Source organism: Grammomys surdaster, unplaced genomic scaffold (genome assembly GCF_004785775.1).
Source record: "Grammomys surdaster isolate TR1022 unplaced genomic scaffold, NIH_TR_1.0 125846, whole genome shotgun sequence".
Lineage (NCBI taxonomy): Eukaryota > Metazoa > Chordata > Mammalia > Rodentia > Muridae > Grammomys > Grammomys surdaster.
The window spans coordinates 3,121,122-3,146,324 of NW_021620672.1; the positions used below are offsets into that span (position 1 = coordinate 3,121,122).

Consider the following 25,203-nt stretch of genomic DNA (forward strand, 5'->3'; position numbering starts at 1 on the left):
ATGGCTAGTGTGGTGGTTTGAATATGCTTGGCCCATGGGAGGTGGCACTATTAGGAGGTGTGGCCTTGTTGGAGGAAGCCTGTCACTGTGTAGGCAGGCTTTGAGGGCTCCTAGTGCTAAAGCTCTGCCCAGCTCAGAAGAGAGAGCTTCCTCCTGGTTGCCTGTAGAAGCCAGTCTCCTACTGCTGCCTTTGGATCAGGATGTAGAACTCTTGACTCTTCCAGCACCATGTCTGCCTGGATGCTGCCATGCTTCCTGCCATGATGATAATGGACTGAACCTCTGAAACTGTAAGCCAACCCCAATGAAATGTTTTCTTTGATAAGAGTTACCTTGGTCATGGTGTCTCTTCACAGCAATAAAACCCCAACTAAGACAGCTAGTGTCCTAAATGTCAACTTGACACAATCTGGAGTCATTGGAGAGAAAAGCCTCAATTGAGGAATTGCCTGTGTCACGTTGGTCTGTGAGCAGATCTGTGGGAGGTTGTGTTGATCATTAGTTGATGTAGGAGAGCAAAGGCCTCTGTGGGCATCAGGGTTTCTCAGGCAGGTGGTCCTGGTCCTTAAAAGTTAATTAAATATAAGGCAGGGAGGAAGTCGGAGAGCCAGCCAGCAAGCCGTATTCCTCCATGGTTTCTGCTTCAAATTCTTGCTTGACTTCCTGCCTTCGTTTCCATTAAGGATGGATCTAACCTAGATGTGTAAGTGGAAAAAAAAATCCTTTCCTCTCCAAATTTCTTTTGTGAGTGTGTTATTACAGCAAACGAGATGAAACCAGTGTAGTTTAATTCTCAATTAGATACAACCAAGAATCACCTTGAAAGGGAGTCTAGGAAGGGATGGCTCAGATCAGATTGGCCCGTGAAAAATTGTCTTGATTAACTTAATTGCTGTGGGAAGACCCAGCCTGAAAGTGGGCCCACGATTCCTTGATTTGAAGAAAGTAGAGGAAGCTGGCTGGTGCTGAGCCTGTATGATTTTACTCTCCCTGTCCTCACTCCCTGCTCTTGACTGTAGATATGATGTGGCCAGCTGTTTCAAGTGTCCCCGATGTTTGCACATTCCCACAGTGATGGACTGTGAGCTGAATAACCCCTTTCTCCCCTAAGTTGATTTTTATCAAGGTTTTTTTTAATCATGGCAATAGAAAAAGTAACTAGGTCACACACATCATTGTAAATCAAGATGATTTTTGTGGAATAAGGAATCCCAGTTTATTTTTCCAAATAGGGAATTAAACCTAGGGTCTCTTGCATGTTAGGCAAGCAAGCACACTACCTTTGACCTCCATAAAAACTGAGGTCAGCTTTCTGAGTACCTATTAAGTTTCTGTATCCCCAAGGCTAGGGTAGGATCCTCTGGTTGGCCTTTTCCTCCTTCCCTGCTTCCCTCTCTTCCTCCTCCCTTCCCTCCTTCCCTTCCCTTTCATATGCATGTTGTCATTCTTTGCCCAAGGAAGTTAGCACTGTCCCAGGTTCCCCAGGGGAAGAGAAGACTGTGGGTGTCTATCTGTGTGTGGAAGCCAGCCCTTTGGCTCCACTCTGCCCATCTCGATCCCTCTGTTGATTTGAATGTGTCCTTTTATGGTAGCCAGCACAATGTGAGTTTAATAACCATCTGTGGAGTGGATGAATGCTTCCAGCAAATTATTCAAGCTGAGAGTGGACTCGCAGACCCCTGGTGGGCTCATGGCTAGCCCCTGGGTTTGCATTAAAGTACAGCAGCCACTTTTCCTACCAGCCTCCCCTGCTGCTCTTTTCCCTGCTTCTGTCTCTCCTGAAGATACCCACCAGGTAGGTTTCCTCCAGCTTACTCATCCCATACACTGTTCCCCTCAACGGCTCCCCAGTGCCTTGCTGCCAATTCATTGTGTGGTAGTACCAATGCCCATTGAGCTAATGGTAGTGGGGTCATTTCTGACAGCTCCCACAGCTGGGCCTTTACCTCTGTTAGTACCTTCTGATAACCCTGAACTTCTTGGGGATCATTGTGAGCCATGACTATGTTACTTATCTCTGCACATCTTGGGGCCTCTGAGGGAGACCATCAGTAAATACAAGGAATGCAATTAGGTGTATGTTGAGAAGCCTGGGTTTAGGCTTTCCTCTTCTGTGGTGTCACACCAGTGGCACTTGCATTGAATCTTGGGTATCTTTGCCCAAAGGCTCCTTCACTGACTTTATTGGGAAGGAGTTGACAGGTCCTAGGGTGAATGCCCCATCCCCCCCAGCCAAAAGGAGGTAGGTTGTTTTGTTGTGAGAAGCCCTTGAACCCATTCCACCTGGATGTGGTCCTTCTGAATAGCCCTTTCCTTTGGTTTTTCCCCTTCTCAACATGATTGCTATGGGGAGAGGTTGTGCTTTTGGCTAAATAGGGCCAAGGCTGGGAGGAATGAGGAGAGGCAAACAAAACCTCTGGCACAGGAAGATCTGAGCTCTGGGTGGGTTTCAGTGGCTGTAGGAAGCAGGCCTGATGTTTTTCATATTGCATGGAGAGTACCCTGTTTGACTCAGTAAGAGGTGGCCAAGAATTTTGCTGTACTTTCAAACATGAGGGGCAGCATGGAGAATGTCACTTGGCTGGCTAAGTGTTAGATCTTCTGAGGCATTTTAATTATTCATGTGCCCCTAGTATCATAAGAAGCCTTTGGGGACCAGTGCCCATATTTTCAATTATGAGATGCACCCCACGAATGCTCCCCCTCAAACTCCTGAATAAGATGCTATACCATTGGTGGTTTTTGTTTGTTTGTTTGTTTTTCAGAAATGGGGGTAAAGAAGGGAGGACTTAAGAGATGGGATTCTCTGGAATATTTCTAACCAAGACACCCATAAATTACAGCATATGGGGATTTTGCTTGTGGGTAATATCACAGGTTTTTGACCAAAAGGAGAATCCTGAAGCACGGGATGAGGACAGAGTGGATCTTGTAACTCCCAAGACATACTGAGGATGAGATGAAGGAATCTCTAGAGGCACATGATTTATGTTGTAGGTTGTAACCGCAGGGTCAATGGAGGCTTAATTAGACGAATCAAATCACTCCCCTCCATTTAGAGGGATCCATTTGAAGTTGTCCTGTGAACTACATGCTCATCCCATTCAGACCCACACTGCTGAAAGCACTTTGCAAGCTATAGTTTCCAGCACACAATAGAAAGTGACATCGCTGCTGTCGTTTGGTGGGTGAACACACAGTTCATAGAGATGGAGACGACGTCATCAGAAGCAGCCACACAGTACAGGAAAATTCTCTTGGGCTTCTCGGCCTCTAGCTTGCTACAAAGCCAGGGATGACCTTGAATCCCTGATCCTCCTGCTTCCACGCTCCAAGCGTTGGGTTTTATTTGGTGGTGTGATTTAAACCTCAGGCATCCTGTATGCTCAGCAAACCCTCTACACTGAGCTACTCTCCAAGGTATGAAATAAGGAAGAAAGTTCCAGGCCAGCCTGGTCTACAGAGTGAGTTCCAGGACAGCCAGGGCTATACAGAGAAACCCTGTCTCGAAAAACAAAAACAAAAACAAAAAAAATAAAAGTCCTTCCTTAAAGGTTACCAATAACTGAATTTTAAATAACAAGCCATAGGCTGTGGGGTAACTTCTAATTTTGTTTTGAAGTAACCACCTTGCTCTTACTATCCTGTTTTCCTTGACGTTTTAGCTCTGTGTTCAAGGTTCAGGGTCTTGTAGAAAGATCAGCATGTTTTTTGAAGATGAGTCCATGTTAGAGACCTAGGGAGGTGCGGTTTCAAAATGCTACATCCTGAGTCCTTGCTTGCCTCTCCCCAGGCTGAGAAAATGGCTCTCCTTCCTGGAATTCAAAGCTTTGTAAGCAGATGTTTCAAAGAAAAAGTGTGACATGTCAAAAAGCATATCAGAAACACAACAAAGAACTTTTCAATGCAGAGTTGTTGGTCAGCTGAGGCGTGCACGGAAGCCCCAGGGTGCCCCTAGGAGGGTGGGAGTGTGAACCTTCCTGAGGGCAGCTGGGTAACTCTGTACTGCAAATCTGTGATTGTTCCTGTTCCACGGAGAAGACAATCTACTTCTAGGAATATATCCAATAAACTATTATGTCTGTGCAAAAGAAATAGCTGCAAGGATATGCTATTTATAACTGTAGCACTTAGAGCCACATAAATATCCAGTTACTGAAGACTGACTGGTTGTGTGTGTGTGTGCACATGTGTGTGCATCCATGTGTGTGTGCATGCAGGTGATCATCCATGTGTGTATGGAAGCCAGAGGTCAATAGCAGGTGACTTCCTGAGTTACTGTTCATATCTATCTATCTATCTATCTATCTATCTATCTATCTATCTATCTGTGTATCTATATATCTATCCATGTATCTATCTATGTATCTACCTATGTATCTATGTATGTATTATGTATGTATGTATGTATGTATGTATGTATGTATGTATGTGTCTATCTATCTATCTATCTATCTATCTATCTATCTATCTATCTATCTGTCTGTCTGTCTGTCTGTCTATCTGTCTATCTATCTCTGTATCTATCTCTGTATCTATCTCTGTATCTGTCTGTCTGTCTGTCTGTCTATCTATCTATCATCTATCTATCTATCTGAAACAGAATCTCACTGAACCTGAGACTCGCTGACTAGGCTATACTGGCAGACCAGCAAGGGCCAGGCTCCTCTTGTCTGTGCCTAGTGTTGCTGTGGTCAGCTTTCCACATGAGTGCTGAGGGTTTGAACCCAGATCCTCACGCTTGCATGGCAAGCACTTTACCAACTGTCCTCTGCCCCGGTTTGCAGTTTAAATAGTGACATATCTGTCCCATGGAATACTGTATGGTTAGAATGATTTTAGAATTATATTTAATAATATGAAAAGATGCCTATATGTTTTAATAAAATATATAGATGTCTGTATCATTTTATAGTTTAAATGCAAGTGTTATGGCGTCTTGTTTGGCTTGATTTTGTTTCATAGACAGGCTCATACTTTGTTGCCCATGCTTGCTTAGAATTCACAATGTAGCCCAAGCTGGACTTGAACTTGGTGTTCTTTATCTTTACCGTCCTACCCTCCAAGTGCTGGATTATAAGCACAAACTGCTACATCTTATTTATTTTGCTTATAGGCTGACTTTTAAGCATGGAATTTTACATATGTATATGGCCTTTTAAATAAAAGGACTGATGGATGAGGCAGCGGGATGTCTCGGTGGCTAAGGATACTTCCTGCAGGAGCCTGAAGACTGAATTGAATGGTGGAAGGTGGTGTGTGAGCCTGTCCCTGCACGTGACATAATAAAGGAATTACTGGGGGTGGTGGCTACAAGAACAACCACAGAAAGTATTGCACCGAACTTGTAGCTGGCTGCCTGGGTTCTGAGGGAATTTTCTTCTTTGTACTCATGTGTTTAATTTTTTTTTTCTACAATAAATGTGCCACTTACATAATGAGAAAAGTTACTTTAAAACAACATCAACCTTTTGATGTGCATAAATTTAGATCCTGAGTTGAAAGTGCGCTTAACTACAGGAGATCACGACGAACTGGGAAGGGGCGGGGCTGCTTCCAAGTCTCTCAATTTACCTGAGAAAAAATATCTCAATCTGTCACATCCATCAATCTCTGAAAAAAAAATTTTTTTTTCCCGAGAGAATCATGAAGCCAATTTTACATGAGCTATTTCCCTGCATCCACAGTGTTAAGGCACTTACCAGATATGCTCATCTGTCTTTTTTTTTTAAGTCCCTTTTCCAGAAATTGCCCTTTTCTTTCCAAAAATTTTAGTGTAGGAGTTCTAATCAGAACACTGCTTCCATTTCAGCCAGAGCAGGCTCTCACTGTCTCCTAATGAAAAGGGGATCCTCCAGCACCCCAGCATCAGGCTCCTCCACACGCTTGGCAGATGCCTCCCGCCTAGGAAGCCCCTCTCTCCTGTTCCAGAGACAGAGCTGGGGGCTCTTAGGGCTCTGATCTCTCCTGACTGGAAAGTTAACTTGCTGTCCCAATACACTGCTCAGAGTGGAGGGATACCTGATTCTATCTCCTTCCTCGGTTGCCAAGCAGGATGCCTGGCATACCCCTGAGGCTCCTTATACATCTGCTGATTGAGGCAAATCTGGGGGAGGGCCCTCCTAATACCCCTCAGCAAAGCAGCCGCAAACACCATCCTACAAACCCTTTCCTTTTAGCCTGTTTACAGAGATTTCTCCTCCTGGCTTCCTTGAAAGAGAAGAGTCCCTTTAGCTAACACACTATTATTTTCCAGGGACAAAATCTGTTTGCCAACAAGAGCTGCTGTTCCACTCCTGGTTTTCTCTCTCCTGCCTGTTTGTTCCTTCCTGACACTGACCATTGGCCACTTTCTGTTCTTTTTAAGCTGTGTCTTATTTTTTCCATGCAGCATGCTTAAGTTCTTGCTGTTTCTAAAACGTTGCTCAGCCCTTGGAGTGGCTTTGCTTTGTCATAGTCATAGTTTTCCTGGCTTAGTTCTCTCTGCTTAGCTCAGGCTAAAAATCTGATCCATAGAGGGCTCTTTTTCCTTTGTTTTTTATTTTTTATTTTTTTTGGGGGGGTCTCAGAGGAAGATCCTTGACTTGGGAGAAGCACTGTCTTCTAAGTAGAATTGTCATTTGTTCTTGGGAAAGGAGCCTCTGCTGTCAGCAGCTATGTGTCCTCTGCAAAGTGATGGGCTCTCCCTAGGAGAGGGGCATGTCTGCTCCACGGGAGTGAGTCAGAAAAATGACAGCACAGAATGGAAAATTCCTTCCCTTCAAGAGCACCTTGGAGCATGCCTGTCCCATCTCCAGCCAAGCCCTGGATCTGGTCCGGCACACCCTGTGCTCCTTGTGGGTGGTCATCACTCCGGCCTCTTAAAGATAGAACGATCTGAATTTTCTCCATTGAAATCTATTGTGATTATACTCTGAGAAGTATGCGCCAACACACCCTTCGGTTTCGAGGACAAATCATTCAGGCTTTTATGGAGGGGAATTGAACAAAAACTTCTAGGAGCATCCGTGCTTTTATCCCAGAAATTCTGTACTCGAATTTTCCCTGAAGACTCAATCCTAGCATACGGAGCAAGATGCACACAAAGTTAATTCACTGTGGCATCGTCTTTCGGAGCTCTGTGTTAGAAACAACCTAAATCCTCACCTAAAAAACTGGTTGGACAAACTGTATAGCTTCATACGACCAAGTGTGATGCTACTGTAGAAATGGCTGTGAGAAAAGGGTCACCAGATGGAGCTGATTTCCAGGGTTGAGCTGAAGAAGCCAGGTGGGAAAGAGTGTGTGCAGCTGCTATTGTAACAGAACTGAGTCAGAAGATGTCAACTCAAAAGATGGTTCAGTAGTAAAAGCACCCTGCGGGCAAGCCTTAATGACCTGAATTCTGTCCCCAGCACCTACAGTAGAAGGTGAGAATTGAGTCCTGCAAGTTATCCCTCTGACCTCCATATGCCCACTGTGGCATATGCACGCACACACATAAACAAATGTTAAAAACGCTTCTTAGATATGTATATCTTCACTCCCCATCCCCCAACTAGTAAAAATGACTACTTCCAGAGCAGGCAGGACACAGACTAAGACTTTCCTGAGTGTACCTTTTGACTTGAAGGTATTTTGAATACACACACACACACACACACACACACACTATAATAAAAAATTAACAAAAAAGTCAGGGAAGGGCAAGGAGTGTGGTTCAATGGGTTTCATTCCTTCACCTCAAAAACCAAAGCTGGGTTAGAGGTCTGAATAGAGAAATGGCACCTTTGATGCCAGTCAAGCAGTATGCACTGCCATGCAGAGGGTGCAGAGATGAGGGGTGAAGAGCCAAACTCAGGAGCTGTGGGTACCAGTGCTCACTGGAACACAGGCCCCACAAAGCAGGGCTGCTTGCTGCCCGTTTGATTCTCTGCTAAGTCAGCAGTGCAGTCCAAAGCCTCCCACAGTGGGCGTTCACGGGGAACAGCTGGGTCCACTGAAGCATCTCAGGGCTGAGCCTCCACATCTGGCTTCTGAGCAGTTCATCTCCTTGGCCTCTTAGTTGAAGATTAGGAGCGGTTCTTATTGCTTTTCTACATTCAGACGTCAGGCAGCTCCAGCCGGTTTGTACCTAATCTATAGCGTCTCTCCACAGTGCTCTTTCCGGTATCAGAGCTTTGTATTGTTTCGGACGTGCCAGTTGGCTCAATGAAATCAATGTCTTGTTTTTTTTTACTCGTTAAGCTGATTTGTTGTCTGGCAAATAATCTTTTCATGTCTTTTTCTGGTTGCGAGTTTTGGATGTTTATGTTTTTCCGACAGGTTTGTAAACACAGTGTGCTGTGCTGTTTCCATGAATATTTTACATACATTTTCAACATGACCCACTTCCTTGAAAGGAACTAGCTTCTAAGACTCTGTGAATCAAGAGAGCAAAGAAGGCCAGGTACGGTAGGCCCATGGCTGTTTGGCCATGTAAGGAGCAGGCCCTTAAACAGGACCAACTCCAATTTTTTTGTTTTTGTTTTTTGTTTTTTTTCGAGACAGGGTTTCTCTGTATAGTCCTGGCTGTCGTGGAACTCAGTCTGTAGACCAGGCTGGCCTCGAACTCAGAAATCCGCCTGCTTCTGCCTCCCAAGTGCTGGGATTAAAGGCGTGCGCCACCAACGCCCGGCATCCAACTCCATTTTGTAATAGGAAATTGTAGAGACTAGTCTGGTACTTGTAAAGACATGTCTGGTACTTGTAAAGGCAAGTCTGGAAATGAAGCTGTGCTGAGATAACCAGACACGAGTGGTTATCTGCCGTGCATGTCAGGAGTAAAGCCAAATCCAACATAAAAGAGGAGCCCGATGAGAGCACTTCATCACACTTGTAGCCATGACTGGCCAATGTGATCCTCTGGACAAAGCCTCATCAGCACCCGGTCATAAAGAGTTAACTGAGAGACCTATGCCTCCAACTTCATGGCCAACCTGGCTTCAAACGGAGAGACCAATGCCTCCAGCTTCTTCGTGGCTAAGCACCCTAGGAGGTCAAATTATCTGGAAGCCACAGCCTGACCCCACCTTCACAGACTCAAACCTGTCACCACCATCAAAAGGACTCAGGTCGTATAATCCATGAATGAATGATGTGTTTATTGCTATGCTTATTTCTTTGGTAATTAGCAACTTATTATTTGTGTTAATAGTGCATATTGTTACAGGCAATGTATAGGAAATGTGACAATATCTTGTTGTAGCAATAGCCTTAGCATTTGTGTTTGTGTTTGCTTGCTGTGCATTATCATTAAAGAAGTAACTGAATTCCACAAACCCTCTGTCTCTCGGCATACTCTCTCTTCCCTCTCCAGGAGCAGGACCTGTCGCTCCTCTCCCCTCGGGGGATTCAAACCCCTTGCTCGTAATAGATAACAGTCCCTGCTCTGGACAGGCCAGCACTTAGAATGCTGAGGCAAGAACATCACAAGTTCAAGGCCAGCCTGAGTTACATAGTCAATTTCAATTTAGCCTGATAAGCAAGGCCTTATCTCAGACAGACAGACAGACAGACAGACAAAAACATAATAAAAAAAAGGCATCGATAGGAGTTGGTTGGTATGTGCTGAACATGGGCTGAGGTCCAGCTATGTAGTATCTCCATCCTCCATCGCCCCCACTCCTCCTGACGGAGAAGACTGGAGAGAAGGGCACCTCATAGGTCTTGTGGTCCGGCCCTTGCCTCTGTGCTGGCAAGGCAGCTGACTTGCAGAGATGTCTGTTGAATCATCACAGGTCCAGTGACAGGATTAGGGAAACTGCCAGAGTTGGTGTGATCAACAACTGATACCAAACCTTGACCTCCTCTGTCTGGTCAGCCTCTGTTTGTTTGTTTGTTTTTATGACTATGTGATTAAGTTAATGTGTTTCAGAGAAACATGAAAGGGGCCACAACTGACGAATTTACATTGCCAGCAGCTCTGGGGTGAAGTTATTATTAACCAACTGATGGTTGTAAAGCCCCAGCAGTTCAGGCTTCAGCCTGTGCTTAACCTCAGAAGCCCACTGTCTCTGGGTCCAAGAATCATATTCTGAGAGCAGTTGATGGTTCTCCCAGGCCCTTCTGGAAAGGTCTCTAAAGAATTTACTTTGTTAGCTGGATGTGGTGGCAACGCCTTTAATCCCAGCACTCTGGAGGCAGAGGCAGATAGATCTCTGAGTTCAAGGCCAGCCCCAGCTCTAAGATAGTCAGGACTACACAGAGAAACCTTGTCTTGAAAAACAAAAACAAACAAACAAAGAAACAAACAAAAAGAATTTTGCTTTGTAGTCACTCCTCTCAGTGTCCTGGCAAATGCTTTTTGAAAAATAACTGGATCAATTACATATTTGAACTTATCTGCTTCTGTTTTCTTTGTTCAAAAATCATCTTGCTAGTTATGGGAATGAGAGAGCATCTTTAAGAACCTGATAATGCTTTTTTTTTTTTTTTAATTTCAAGGAAGCAGAGTTGAGTCAGGTTCCTGTGAGATCCAGATTCAAGAGATTCACTAAGGCAGAGCTTCTAGAAGCCTATGAGGTTCTGAAGCAGGCATGGGGGAAAGAAGCCTTGCTTGGATGCCATCTTGAAGTCCTGGTCTTAGCTGCTCCCAGGAAAGCACAGACTACCCCTCAGGGTTCATCCCTACCTGTTTTGAAGATGTGGACCGTGGACAGCAAGCTAGTCCCTGTCTAAGGGCTGTGAGGACAGTCAACTGCAGGGATCCCCTTGACAGGGACCAGGAAGAAGCAGAGCTCTGAGAGATATAGTGTCCAGTATCGTTTGTTTATTAAGAATCACCTTCTATTTCTAATTTCTAGAAAATACTACCAATATATTGTTTATTGATCACCATTAAAAACAGCACAGAAATTTGCATTTATTCTCTTCATTGGCTTCTGTGGGCCACAAACCTAGTGGTTCAGACTCTCACAAGCTTATGGGCAAGCTGCTGGCTAGATCTTCAGACTCCTCTTCCAAGTTTATGTGCCTGCCATTGGCAGGAAGTCTCTTTCACCTCAGCCTTCCTCACCACCCACCACCAACCAGGCTCTTCCCTGGGCTGCCATGGGGACGAACACACACACACACACACACACACACACACACACACACACACACACAGCCTTACAGAGTTAGCCAGGGTTGACATCTTTCAGGTCTTGCTGTTATTAGAATAATCATTAAGCTCTATCTAGTCTTATGGTCAGCTGCTCTTGGGTGTGAATACGAGATTGGGATGCCCTTGTGCCAAGCTCAGGTGGGTTTCTGCATGATTCTTTAGTTTTTGCTAGAAAGGTAATGAAGGCAACCAGTGAGGAGATTCCAAGGAGCAGGCTGTCTCTCTAACCTGCTTAGGGGAGTTGTGAGCTGAGTTGGGTGTGCCAGGCCCCTCCTACGGGCCTCTGAAAAGCAGCCACCTGCTATCTGATGGTCTGTCTAGAGTGGTGCACAGTCTCATTTCTTTTTCTTATACACAACTAGCTCTCTCCGGGCCAGGGCAAGGCAGGCTTTCCAGCACCCACGTGACCTTGCAACCTGGCAAGAACTTGAATCCTGGCACAGTCATTAAACTCAGCCAAAATAGAGCATGTTATTATTCTACACCGCAGAGTCGAGGTCTTAATTTAGAGGTTTGACAAATGCATGACGGGCAGTGTCGGGATCCAGGACTGACAGCACCAATTACTCCAGTCAGAGAGAAAAAAAGAAATAGGAAGAGGTCTATTCCCTCTCAGGGTGCAGTGTGCAGGCTGAACTCTGGAACCACCAGGATGCCACAGGCCACGTTTGTTACTCCTTTTGATCTCTACAGCACTCTCCCAAATCTTAACACAGGGCAGCAATCCCAAGACATTGGTCAAAGGTGAACTAAGTCTCCCATGGGTTCTTATGCTATAAGAAGGACGTCGCACTTGGTGAGTTGCTGTAGTTCGGAACAAGGGACTCTGAGTGTCAGTGTTCCGTGGGTCTCTCTCCACAGGCTGGGGGCACAAGCTGGAAATGCAGCTCCTTGTCCACACTTCTACAAGAGGAGAAGGCTGGAGGAAAGGGGAAGACGGTCTGGTTCCTATATGTAGCCCAGAGGCCTGGTGCAGCACAGGAAGAGGACCCAAGTCCTCCAGGGTGTGAGCTGTGAAGCCTTGAAGGGCCTCAGCAGGGCTCTAGGGGAGGTGGGGAGGTAAGAGAGTGGGGCTAAAGTCTCAAGTTTGTTTGCCTGGTGATATGAGCAGGTCTTTTAAAATATGGCTAGTAGCTGGTCATGGTGGTGCACACATCTTTAATCCAAGGCAGAGACAGGTGGATGTCTATGAGTTCATGGCCAGCTTGGTCTACATAGGAAGTTCTACACCAAGCAAGATTGCATAGTTGGACCCTATCTTGAGGCATAAGCAAAATCAACAGCAAGAAAGGCCGACAAGATGGCTTAGGTGCTTGCTGAGCAAGCATGCGGACTTAGGTTCAATCCCCCAGAACCCCTAAGAAAGTTGGGTGTGCCAGATATACCTAGAAGACTAGTTCAGAGTTGGGGAGGGGACACAGTGACAGAAGGGTTCCTGGTATCTGGTTGAGTTATTAAGCTCCAGTTTACTGAGAGACATTGGAGGGACATTAAGGAAGACACGGAAAATTAATGTCTGTCCTACATACGTCCTGCATCCTTAGTGTGTTGACTTTAAACCTATCCCTAGCTACAGAAGACCCTGTTAAAAAGTCAAACTGACAATAAAACAGCCAGAATAACACCAACAAGAAATGTGCTTATCATTTCCAGAGTTATGAAACATATGTAAGGGCCATGGCATCTGACGAGACAGAGAAATCTAGGCTATTCCGGCTTCAGGACTTCAGTACTGAGTGTACAAGGGTCTATATGGGTAGACCCTTGACTAGAACATTCTTTTATCAATCCCTCTGCACATTGATAATACTTTCAAAGCATTATCAATACTTTCTCCATCAGTGGGTTCACCTGCTTTTTTTTTTTTTTTTTTTTGGCTTTTTCGAGACAGGGTTTCTCTGTGTAGCCCTGGCTGTCCGGGAACTCACTCTGTAGACCAGGCTAGCCTCGAACTCTTGAACTCAGAAATCCGACTGCCTCTGCCTCCCAAGTGCTGGGATTAAAGGCGTGCATCACCATTGCCCGGCCACCTGCTTTTTGTTTGTTTGTTTTGTTGTTTGCTTGTTAATTTGTGGGTTTGGGGTTTTTTTTTTGTTTTTGTTTTTGGTATAACTTTTCCTGGAATTTCCATTCTCAATCTGGATAGACAAAAACCTTTTGCTCTACCTTCACAAGACCATTTCTACTGAGAAATGCTTTTGGTTGTCCCCTCACCACCACCCCTTCACACCTCCCCCCCCCATATCCTGGAACTCTATGTATAGACCAGGCTGGCCTTGAGCACCGTGAGAGTGTGAGAGATCCACCTGCCTCTGCCTCCTGAGTGCTGGCATTAAAGGCGTATACCACCATGTCTGGCTATCTGTTCTGTTCTCTGAGCCTGCCATCCTCTTGTTGCAAAGTGTTAGATCAGTGATCAATTGCCTTGAACAATTTGCCTTTGACAACGGACTAGTGTACTGAATCCTATGGTGTTCAAATAGCTTTGATTTGATTCTGCTGCTCCCCAACTAAAATGATAAAAAATTAAAGCCAGAGGAGGGTCCACACGTACCCTTTCCTTTAAACTGAAAGATACTTAACTGTTGATATTGGCATGAATATCTTTATGAAAGTTTAAGATGCAGGATTGAGTCTGTCATATCCCTGTAACCTGCTGACGGCCATCTGCCCAGGGCTGGAGAAAACACTCCAGTTTTGGTTCTGGGCTTCCTCCAAGGTATGTGGAGTTTCCTTCATGTGTGTGTGTGGTGGTTAACCTTGATTGCTTTCTTGACAGAACCTAAAATCTCCTGGTAGACAACCCTCTGGTCATGTCCATGAGGCACTATCTAGATTTGATTACTTGGGATAGACCCTACCCTGTGGGCAGAACCATTCCTTAGGCTGAGTTCTGGACTAAAAACAAACAAACAAACACACACACACAAACAAACACACACACACAAACACACACACAAACACACACACACACACACACACACACACACACACACACTAGAAAGTGAGCTGAGCCCACTCATTCGTGTCTTTACTCCCTGACTGCAAACACAGTATGAGCTGTCTCAAGCTCCTGCCTCTATGCCTCCTCCATGGACTGTATCCCCTCTGCTTCGGCCAAAGAAAACACTTCCTTAAGATGCTTTTGTCTGGTACTTGAACACAGCCATAAGGAAAGCTGTTTTGCTCACATTGAGATCTTGTGTTTTCAATAATTATTTGGAGGCTTTGCACTTGGAGCAGGATGCCTTGTTGAATCCAGCATCTTTTTAACTGTTACAAGGACAGATTTGTTACTGGTGGCTTCTGGAATCTTCTTTGAGCAAAGCTGTAATCTGCTTTTCTTTTGTGAAAGGTTGTCTTGTGGAGCCCTGGCTGTCCTAGATCTCAATCTGTAGACCAGGCTGGCCTCAAACTCACAGAGATCCACCTGTCTTTGCCTCCCAAGTGCTGGAATTAAAGGTGAGTGCCACCACTGAACAGCTAGCTTTTGGCCTCTGAGTCAGTATGCAGTCCAGGTGACCTTGAACTCTTGTTCCTTCTCCTACCTCTGGAGTGCTGGGGTTACAGGGTTGCTTCAGCATGCCCATTTTATACAGTATTTACCACAGAGCTTCTGTCCAGCCTGTGTAAATCTTACTACATGGCAAAGGAGATGAGTGGACTGTGTCTTCCAGAACTTTCCATTAGAGTTGTAGCAGTTCTCAGCCCCTGTCTGTTCACCCACCACACCTGGCTTAAGGTACAGCCAGCCAGAGAGACTCATTTACCTCCAGGGTCATACCTGAGAGGGAAGTATTTGATCTTCTGAAGCCTATATCTCTAAGGCCTGTGGAAAAGAGCAAGCATGTCTCTTCAACATCAGGAAGACAGAAAAAAATATAAAAAATTCTGCAAAGAAGACACAGCTGTCAAAAGTATATGTAATTAGCAGCATAGGCTGCAAAATGTAAGTCACAGACAGTGTAAAAATAGACGTTCATAGGTGAAACCCGCCCTCCCTTTAGTCTTCACAGCTGAGGGTCTGGGATCTTCTGATGCTTCGCTAGAGATCCACAAAAAGGGGCATCCCGTGTGGAGAACTCGTTTGGCTTCCATGTGGACTGATGTGTATGTCTCAGCAGACAAATGGTCGTCACCTCAGTTGGCAGTAGAAGGGAGCTATAAGGCATAGCTGGCAAGTCCTCTGTGCTGGATAGTTTATGTCAACTTGATACAAGCTAAAGTCATCTAAGAGGAGGGACCCTCAATTAAGAAAAGGTCTCCATAAGATCTGGCTGTGGACAAAACTGTAGGCTTTTTCTTAGCGATTGACAGGGAAGGACCCAGGCTACTGTGGGTGATGCCATCCCTGGGCTGGTGGTTATGGGCACCATAAGAAAGCAGGCATCAGGGGTTCGTGACCTGGGCAGCTTCTCTGAAAACATTGTGCCATTTGCTTTTCTTTTTCTGAGGTTTTGTTTTGTTCCAGATCAGCTTTAGGATGTGGCATGTACCTCTGTTTCCTAAGTACCACAGCGAGTTCTAGCCCAGAATGACCAATAAACAAACAACAATTTTCAAAAGTTTTCAAAATGAACCTAATTTAAAAACAACAACAACAACAACAAAACACCTCAAATGTTGGGAGCCGACTCCTAGCAGAAAGCGGCTATCATCTTTGCAGCCATCTCAGGCCATATACCCTGACAAGAGACTTGTTTTCAACAGCCTACAACAGCTGAGCACACTCTGATAAACATCTTGTTTTTCTCATATGTCTTGTTTTGTTGTTTAGTGCCCCAGCTGCAAGGTGCACATGGTGAAGTGTCTTCAGCTGCGTTCCCCTGCTTATGCTTATATACACCCATGATTTCCTTTCAATAAACGAGACTTGAACAGACTCTATGTCTTGTCTCTATTCTTCGCATCTCTTGCCCTTCCATCCTCACTCTCTCTCTCTTGCTAGACCCTGACCCGCGGACTGGAGCAGCAGCTCGGGCTGGGACAAAGTGGCCCTCAAACGTGGGGCAGAATGGGTCATTACACTCAAACTTTTTACTATGGAGATTTTCAAACATACTCAAGAAGACAGAAAAGTATAAGGAGCGTCTGAAACACACACCCCAGCCCCCGCAGACCTGCTCAGGGCCTGTGCTTTGTCTCCGCCCCTCCCACTGCTTCCCCAACACGCAGTATTTTGGAGCAAACGTTGGACATCATCTTGTCCCGTTTGAAATATTCCAGAGTGTCTCTCCAAAAGATGCAGAGACTTACACATGGCTGAAAAAATAACTGTCATAGCATGAGAGTGCCCGAGGAAATAAACAATCATTTCTTAGCATCTTGAAATATTTGACCAGTGTCCAAAATTGCTTGTCTTTTAACACTTGACACCCCAGCCCCCAGCCCACTCCTGACAGTCTCCTTCATCCCCATCCCTGGTCCATAGTGTATTGGCTGAAAAAGGAATTTTTTATTTTTTTAAAAAAAATAGTTAATTGCAATTAGTTAATACGACTTCTTAAGTCTCTCCAGGCTTGTTTACACTTTTGTTGTGTTTTATTTTAAGAAACTTAGTTACTGTAAGACTCTTTTGTAGCAACAACTGGAGCAAGCACTGCTGAACAAGCTGCCACCGGAGTAACTGTTTGTGCCATTCGTGTGTTTCCATGGAAACAGTTTCCAATATGGAACCTGGTCCTTGTCCAGCTTCAGAAATTCAAACTCACAGTGCCACACTTGAGTCTTTAGTGGCGCTAGAAAATGCACAGCAGTGGCTCTGTTTGAGATGGATCAGTGGATGACTCCACCTAGTTAAGTTATACAAGCAATAAGCCATGGCTGGAAACTGACAGGAACGGGAGAGCCTCTGGTGGTGGAGCTGCCCATAACTTGCATGGGACACTCCAACAATGCAGTTTTGTGAGCTGTTGCCCATGCTGGAACAGGACTTGCTGTGATGCTCTTACCTGATACTCATGTGTTCTTGCTAGTAACTCCTGACCCATGCTCCTGAGGTTACCCTCAGTGAACTCACTGGATCACCACACTGGACTTGGCAGAATCATTTCTTTGATCTACCTTTGCCCTCTGTGTCCACAGTGAATAGGAATATACTCTCTTGGAAAAGTCACACAACACCGATTCTAATAATGATGTGTTATAGTTAGCTCAACCAATAAAGTACCGTTCCGGTGTCTCTCTCTGTAAGGAGCACTATTCTGCCTTGACTGTGCTTCCTTCCGGCCATCTCACTGAGCATCACTGTAACTCAGTACATGGAAGAGTGCTTGATCCACTGGCTGAGCAACCTGTTGGAAAGGTACTGATTGTGAAGAAGTGACGCATGCCTCTTATCAGCACCACCCAAGCTTTTCAGAGACTAAAGGCCTGTGGTTCTTGCAGCCATTTTGAAGACCCCAGTTCTCTAGTCCCCTCATCTGCAGCCTGGAGTCCCTCCTGTCCCTACGTCAATCTGTGGCTTTTTACTTCGTGCATGTTTCCTCTAGTGTTGTCGTGTGTGAGATCCAAACCCTAACAGATGACACTAGATATACCAAGGGTTGCCTGGCTTTCCCTGACTTTTTTTTCTTTCAAGATTTATTTCTATATCTGTGTATTGGTGTGAATATATATATTATACATGTGTGGGTCCCTGCAGATGCAAGAACAGGGGATCAGATCCCCTGGAACTGAAGTTACAGGCAGTGGTGAGCCACCATTTGTGGCTGCTTAAAACTGAACCATCTCTTTACCACCGAGCCATCTCTTTAGCCCCTCTCCTTGGGGCTTGCAGACGCAGGTCCTGCTGATAATGTGGGGATGGCCCATTAATCTTCTCCCTTGTTCCTTTACCTAATCAGCATAGAGGTAGATACCTGACCCAAAGGTGGAAAAAGGTTCACATGAGAGGCAAGGGGGAAGGGCCCCAGAGAAACTGATCAGGTATTTCTGGTTCCTGATGAGATAGGCTTCATGTCTTAGACTTAGATCCTCTTTGGGTTCTTCCTATAATTAATTATTTGAGGGAGTTTGAATGGGTTTCTGATCTTTGCAATCAAAGCATCCTGTGGCAGGGAATGAACAAAGATGTCTACCATGGCTATATTGATTCAGCATTGCCGTCAAGGGCTTACTTGCCTGTGCTATACGTCAGTAAAAACAAGAGCCCCCAAAGAGTCCCAAAACACAGGAGAAATGAGACAGTATTCACAGAGGGTAAGATTCAGAGAATAGAAAACCTAAAGCTACTGTACTGGCTGGTTCTGTGTCAACTTGGCACAATCTAGAGTCATCACAGAGAAAGGAGCCTCAGTTGAGGAAATGCCTCCCTGAGATCCAGCTATAGGGCAAATTCTCAACTAGCGATCAGTTGGGGAGGACCCAGCCCATTGTCAGTGGTGCCATTCCTGAGCTGGTGGTTCTAGGTTGTATAAAGAAAGCAGACTGAGCAAGCCAGGGGAAGCAAGCCAGTAAGCAGCATCCCTCCATGGCCTCTGCATCAGCTCTTGCCTCCAGGTTCCTGCCCTGTCTTCCTTTGGTGATGAACAACCATGTGGAACTGTAGGCTAAATAAACCTTCTCCTTTCCAACTTGTTTTTTTGTCAAGGTGTTTTGTCACAGCAATAGCAACCCTAACTAAGACAGTGACATAAAAAAAAATAGAATAAGCAAATCTGTAAATATCATGGAACACCAGGTAAATGTGCAAGAGTTTGTAACTTCTCCCCATCTGACCAAGATAACTATATCTTTATGCACTACCGATGTGTTTTGTTCATCAATAAATAATTTAAAAACAGACATAGAAAACACTAGCATGAAAATAAGATTTTTTTTAAAAAAAGCAAGAAATAGCTAGGGACAAATTTAATTAAAGTATGTATAAATCCAGGCTGGGGAGATGGCTCAGTGGGTAAAACACCTTCCACACAAGCTCAAGGACCTGAGTTCAGGTCCCTAGAGTCCATGTAAAGCCAGACACAGTTATGCACGTCTGTGATCCCAGTGTTTCCATGGAGAGGTGGGAAGCAGAGATAAGAGAATCCTTACAAGCTCGCTGTAAGCCATCACTGTAAGCCAGTAAGCAGGCCAGCTAGCCCAGCTTACATAGTGATGAACAAGAGACTCTGCTTTAAACATGGTAGAAAGTGAGGATACCCCAGGCAGTTCTCTGATCTCCACAGGAACACTGTAGTACACACACCTACAGTCACACACATGAACACACATAAACTCCAGAACACACATGCATATATGAACAACACATACAAGAATTAAAAATATGTATAAAATGCATCCTAGACCTACAAATCATTCTGGCTTAGTTTTTCAAGCATCTAAAGAGAGGGGATCCAGTCAACTAAATAAGTTGGGATATATTCACGGACTGAACAATTTAAGGAGTCAAGGATCCCCAGATTTATCTGGAAGAATAATGCAATTTCAACTGCATATTTTTGAGAGTAGCAATTGACATCCTGATTCTAAAATTTATATGGGAACACAAAACTTAAAATAGTCAGGCCTGTCTTTAAAAAGAATGGTGTAGGAGGGCTCACACTACTAGGCTTTAAGCACAAAGCTACAGAATTGCAGACAGTATGGTTCTGGCATAAGGGCAGTCAGCAAGACCAATGAGAAGTCTAGAGACAAACCCACCCGTATGCACATAGTGTGGTGCTTTTCTTTTAAACATCAACAAACTGGTCATAGTGGCTCAGACTTGCAATCCCAGCACTTAGGAGGCTGAAGCAGGAATGTCATGGGTTCAAGGTCAAGCTAGACTGTGTTATAGATTCAAGGCCAGACCCCTGTCTCAAAAAAAAAAATAGAAAAAAAGAAAAATAAATAAAAGAGACATGGATATTATTCACTGACAGGAGTTGAAGGCCGTTCATGTAAATGGCACTAAAGCAGCTGGGTGGCCATATGGACTGGCAGACAGAGATGCAGAACTTGAGGTATGAACGTCTATGGGAGTTAGGTATTTGATAAATAGCAAACACAAGGTGAGCCGTAAGAGAACACCACTGATAAGTTAATGTCAGCAAAATTAAAACATATGCTCCTTATAATGATGCAGTAAAATGATGATACATGGGTAGAAATGTTTGCAGTGTGCATCTTGGGACAAGAACATTCTGATTTACTTTGGATTTTTTTTTTTCTGAGCCAGGTCTCACTGTGTAGCCCAGACTGTCTTGGAACTCACTATGTAGGCTAAAGTGGCCTTGAATTCGTGATAATCCCCCTGCCTCTGTGTCCAGAGTCCTGAGATTACAGGCATGATTTCCATGCTTGGCGTGGCCAAGGATTTTTTTTATTTGACAAATAAAGAACTACAAATATAAAAATAAATACACAAGCAATGGACAAATGACCCAAACAGGCACCACCGAAAAGAAAGTCAGTGGAGAACCAGTAAATGCATAGAAACACACACAACCTCATGGTCAGCACGGAGATATAAATTAGATCGGTACTGAGAAACCAAGATGTTTTAGAATGAAAGCCAGTGCACAGAGGGAGAAAATCGGATTTGGCATGAAACAACTCCTTTCCCAATAGCCTTTGCAAATGGAAGTGTCACACAATGTAAACCACTGAGCCAATGAGTATCCAATGAGATGCAAGTAGTGTCAGCTGGTCAACCTTCAAGGAATCCACTTAGAAAGAAAGACAGAGAGTTAACGTGAACCACTCACCCCTCCCACTTTCCCTCCTGAACTGTAGCTGTGATGTCTAGAGCTCTGGCAGCCATCTTAACAGATGGCAGAGTGGGATGCTAGGAGGAACCTAGGTCCCTGAAGGCATGAAAACACTCCTGTCATGATCTTCAGAGTTCTTTTACACAGGAGCCAAGTAGGCACCCACTGCGATGACCTGGGTCACGTGGTTTTTTGTTACAAGTACTACTGTGCTAAATAGCTTTATGTCAACTTGACAAAAACTGAGGTCATTTGAGAGGAGGGAACCTCAATTAAGAAAATCTGCCCATAGGATCTGGCTGCAGGCAAGCCTGCAGGGCATTAACTAGTGATCAGTGGGGGAGAGCCCAGCCCATTGTGAATGGTGCCCGTTCCCTGGGCTGGTGGTCCTGAGTTCTGTAAGAAATCAGGGTAGGAAAACCATATGAGCAAGCCGGTAAGCAGCCACCCCTCCATGGCCTCTGATCAGCTCCTGCCTCCTGGTCCCTGCCCTGCTTGAGTTCCTGTCCTGACTTCCTTTGATGGTGAAGAGTGAGTGATCTGGAAGCATAAGCCAAATGAACTCTTCCCTCCACTGCAACTTGCTTTTGGTCATAGTGTTTCATCTCAGCAACAGAAACTCTAAGACAAGGAGCCAAATTCAGTTCTAACTAATAGTCTATCCAAATACTCAACAAACAAGAGCCCAGTGAACACATTGAAATCCCATCACACAGTATAGCTGGATGTTCCATACGTGTGTAGAAAACTATTTATAACACAGGAGTTTGTGATAAATGAATAGACAACAAACAATTGAACAGTAAGAACTGTCTTATGGAGGGAAAACAAGCATAAAATGCACAGGAAAAAGACCCAGCACATGTGCAATTTATTAAAACCTCTCTAAGGTAGTAGCACTATAATCTTCCTTTTCTATAATATAATATCCCCAAATTCCTATATTGTGGGAGAATAGATGGTTTTTACAAAAGGAAATTGTAAATTGAAAAAACACAAGCCATCAAGTCGCTGTAAGAGAAGTAAAATCAAGCAGCCGTGAGCATAGCTTGGGCACGGAGGAGCCCTGGGTTTGTTCCCCAGCACCACATGAGCCAGATGTGGTGGTGCACATCTGGAATCTCAGCACGAGAGAGATAGAGACAGGAGGATCAAGACTCCAGGTCATGCATGGTTCAGCAGGCAAAAGCTGTAAATGTAACTTTTGTTCTCCTGTTGCAATTGTCTTCGAGGCTTACTGCCTCTGTGTGCTAACCTAGGCTTAGTCCTGGAAGCTGTAGCCTCTATACAATCTTGTCTAGGCCTAGAATGTTCTCAGCCTCTGAGACTTCCTGCTGAATAAGCTCACCCCGTCCTAATTCTTTCTGAGCTCTGGCTGGCTGATTCAGCTCAGCTCTTCTGGCTCAAATTCTTCTCCAAGCTGACTGGATCAATCTGGCTTCTCTCGGCCTCTCCTGCTTGGCCTTAGACTAACTCTAGCAATCCATTCTAACCTTCTGGCTCCTTCTCACTCTCTGGCTCATCCTGTCCTCACCTGTGTCTAGCCTGTTCTCTTTTTAACCTGTCTCTGTACAACTCTCCCGGTAAACTGCCTGCCTGTTTCTTTCTGCACTGCTCTCTAAAGCAGCTTCCCTTTCTGCTCTTCTCCTGAGAGTTGGGCAGATCCTCTTCTGTCAAATCTTTCTCTGATTCGTCACTCTGTCTGCAACTCAATTAGATATCACTTTCAAACATGGTTGCTTCTACAAACTAACTTTACTTCCTTTGTTTGGGATTAAAGGTGTGGACTAAGGGGTGTGCCTGTATTCCAGCAGAGGAATTAAAGGTGTGTGCTAAGGGCTGAGCCATATCACAACTAGAAATATGTTTTTCCAGTAAACAGCACAGTCTCAGGGTTCGCAGTGTGATCAAATATCCTTCAACCAGAAGTATTTGCTTGTCTTGCAAGGAAAACAACTTGAGTTCAATCCCTGGAACCCACAGTGGAGGGACAAAGTTCTGAAAATTGCTTACACTCGAGCTGATGCACAGGCAGGCGCATGTACACTTGCTTGCACTCAAGTACACACACACACACACACACACACACCACCTCTAGTTATATAGTGAGGCCAGCCTCAAATCAAAACAAAAGGACTAAATGACAAGCAACATCCTGAAGAAGCTCTGAGAAGACTTGATGGTACTGGTCCCTGCTAAGCCGTTTAGTCCCAAACCCTTCTGGGCTTACATGGCTCACCTGTCTTCCTGGGCTCCTGTGTTCCTCTGTGCAGATGTTCTCCTGGGAGGCAATCTACCCTGGGGCAGATTGAAGGCCAAAAGTTCATTTACAGATTTCCCCATTTCTGTCAAATCTGTGGCATTTAAAAAACGGAGCAAGTTAGAAAATATGGATCTCCCCTTTTTCAGGCAAATCTATTACTGACAGTTTTGTCATCCCAAAAAGGCAGAGTGTGGGGGGAACTCCTCTCACTCCCCAAAGGGATTTTTGCTATACCTTGTGCTGTATTTGATGACCTGGGATGTCACTGCAGTGGAGCTTATAACTATGATACCAGCAACTTCATATATATATACACAAACACAGAGGGCAGAGGAGGGAAGGAAGGGAGAGGAGGGGGGAGGGGAAGGAAGGTATTGGGAATATAATATCAAGCTCACCTGCAAGCCTGGCTAATGTTTACGGGCTCACAAAGCTTTCAATGTGAGCTCACTTCTGGGCAAACTCATTTGTAGCTTGTCAACCACTTCACACCTACTCTCAACCCCTGAGTCCCAATCCACGGGTAATCACACCAGATCTAGAATAACACATCACCCCAGTGGGCAGGCGAGGCAGCGGCTGCCATGGGTTTCACAAGGGGCATGTGTTCCACAGAGGAAATGGGGGGTGGGGGGGAAGTCCTGTGTCTTTGTGCTCCAATCTGAGTGTAGTGAACCCAGAGTATGTGCTGTCTTCTGTCCTTAGGACACAGATCAGAGAGGCCTGGTGGCCAGGGCCATGTTATCTGCTCCTAGTCCCCTCCTCCACCTGTGCAGTGAAGCAGACACGGGGTTCCCTATGGACCCTGGGTCAGGAAACTCAGGTGGCTGTGGGTAGTTAACTCCAGAGAGGAGTGAGGAATCAGGTTAACCACCAACCTGTATCTAAAGAGACTGACTTATCTGTGGGCGGAGCACCAGTGGCAGGGTTGGTGACAGGGAAGGTGTTGACCCTGCTCTTATCTCCATTTGTGCCCCCAGGTTTGCCTCAGGGAAGCTACAATCGCTCTTCTGATTCACTTGTTTCCTTCTCTAACCTGTGCCACCCTCGGGGTTTGGATGGGATGTTCCCAGAGGCTCAGATGTTAAAACCTTTGTCTCCAGCTGGTGGCACTATTGGGAGCTGATGGACGCAGGTGGAAGTGGGGCCGGGGAAGAAGCCAGTCATTGGGCAGTCTCCTCAGGATATAGCGTATCTTTTCTTAGACCCTCCCTCTCTCCCTCTTCCTCTGACACCCTCTTCTTCACTCTCCTTCACAGTACGTTTCTACCACCATCTAGATACCCAGCCCCATCTCTGGTCAAAACAGTGGATCCCAATGACCCTGGACTGAACTTTCTTGCAGCTATGAGCTCAAACATACTTTTCTTCCTTCCAGTTATCTATCTTGAGTATTTTATCACAATGGAGAGCAGATGAATGTACCTACCTTTTCTCCTACCACGGAAAGACCCCTGTGGCCCCAGATCTGGTAGCTACATGTAGTTTTCTATGTATGGCCACCCTGCTCTGTCCAATAGGACAGCCACTATCCGCATGGAGCCCTCACATACTTGAGATATGGGTTAGGTATGGTTGTAGAAATAGATTTTCCATTTCATTCAGCTTAATTTAAACCCAAATGTGCAAACAGAGCGGTGGTTTGATGATCGGGAAACTTCTAAGAATATTTGGAACAATTTGAGTATGTAAATTTACTTTTTTGACTGTACATTTTATGAGATCTAAATCCAGATTGAGTATTTACTTCCAGTGATGATTTAGCAAGTTAACACAAAGGGCTGCGATAAAACACTCAACAGGTTTCAGAGACAGTGTACGCAAAGGACCTAAAGCAGCTCACTGATGAAGTTACTTTTTTTTTTTTTTGGTTTTTGAGACAGGGTTTCTCTGTGTAGCCCTGGCTGTCCTAGAACTCACTCTGTAGACCAGGCTGGCCTTGAACTCAGAAATCCGCCTGCCTCTGCCTCCCAAGTGCTGGGATTAAAGGCGTGCACCACCACTGCCCAGCTGATTAAGTTACTTTTTAAAGACAGATCTCATTGTGCAGTCAGGCTAATCTCAAACTCTCAGTCCTTCTGCCTAGTCCTGGGATTACAGATGTGTGTGAGTGTGTGTGTATG

The 25,203-nt window shown here is 45.0% G+C and overlaps 1 protein-coding gene across 1 annotated transcript in view; it reads right to left on the bottom strand.

The window, feature by feature from the left end:
* Ngef (neuronal guanine nucleotide exchange factor) overlaps nucleotides 1–23,168 on the bottom strand; it is a 59,861-nt gene extending 36,693 nt beyond the window's left edge. The window contains exon 1 of the mRNA XM_028789540.1: nucleotides 23,057–23,168. Within this exon, the coding sequence (XP_028645373.1) occupies nucleotides 23,057–23,160 (104 nt within the window). The 5' untranslated portion in view covers nucleotides 23,161–23,168. The remainder of the gene's footprint in view (nucleotides 1–23,056) is intronic.
* Between the last annotated feature and the right edge of the window lie 2,035 nt (nucleotides 23,169–25,203).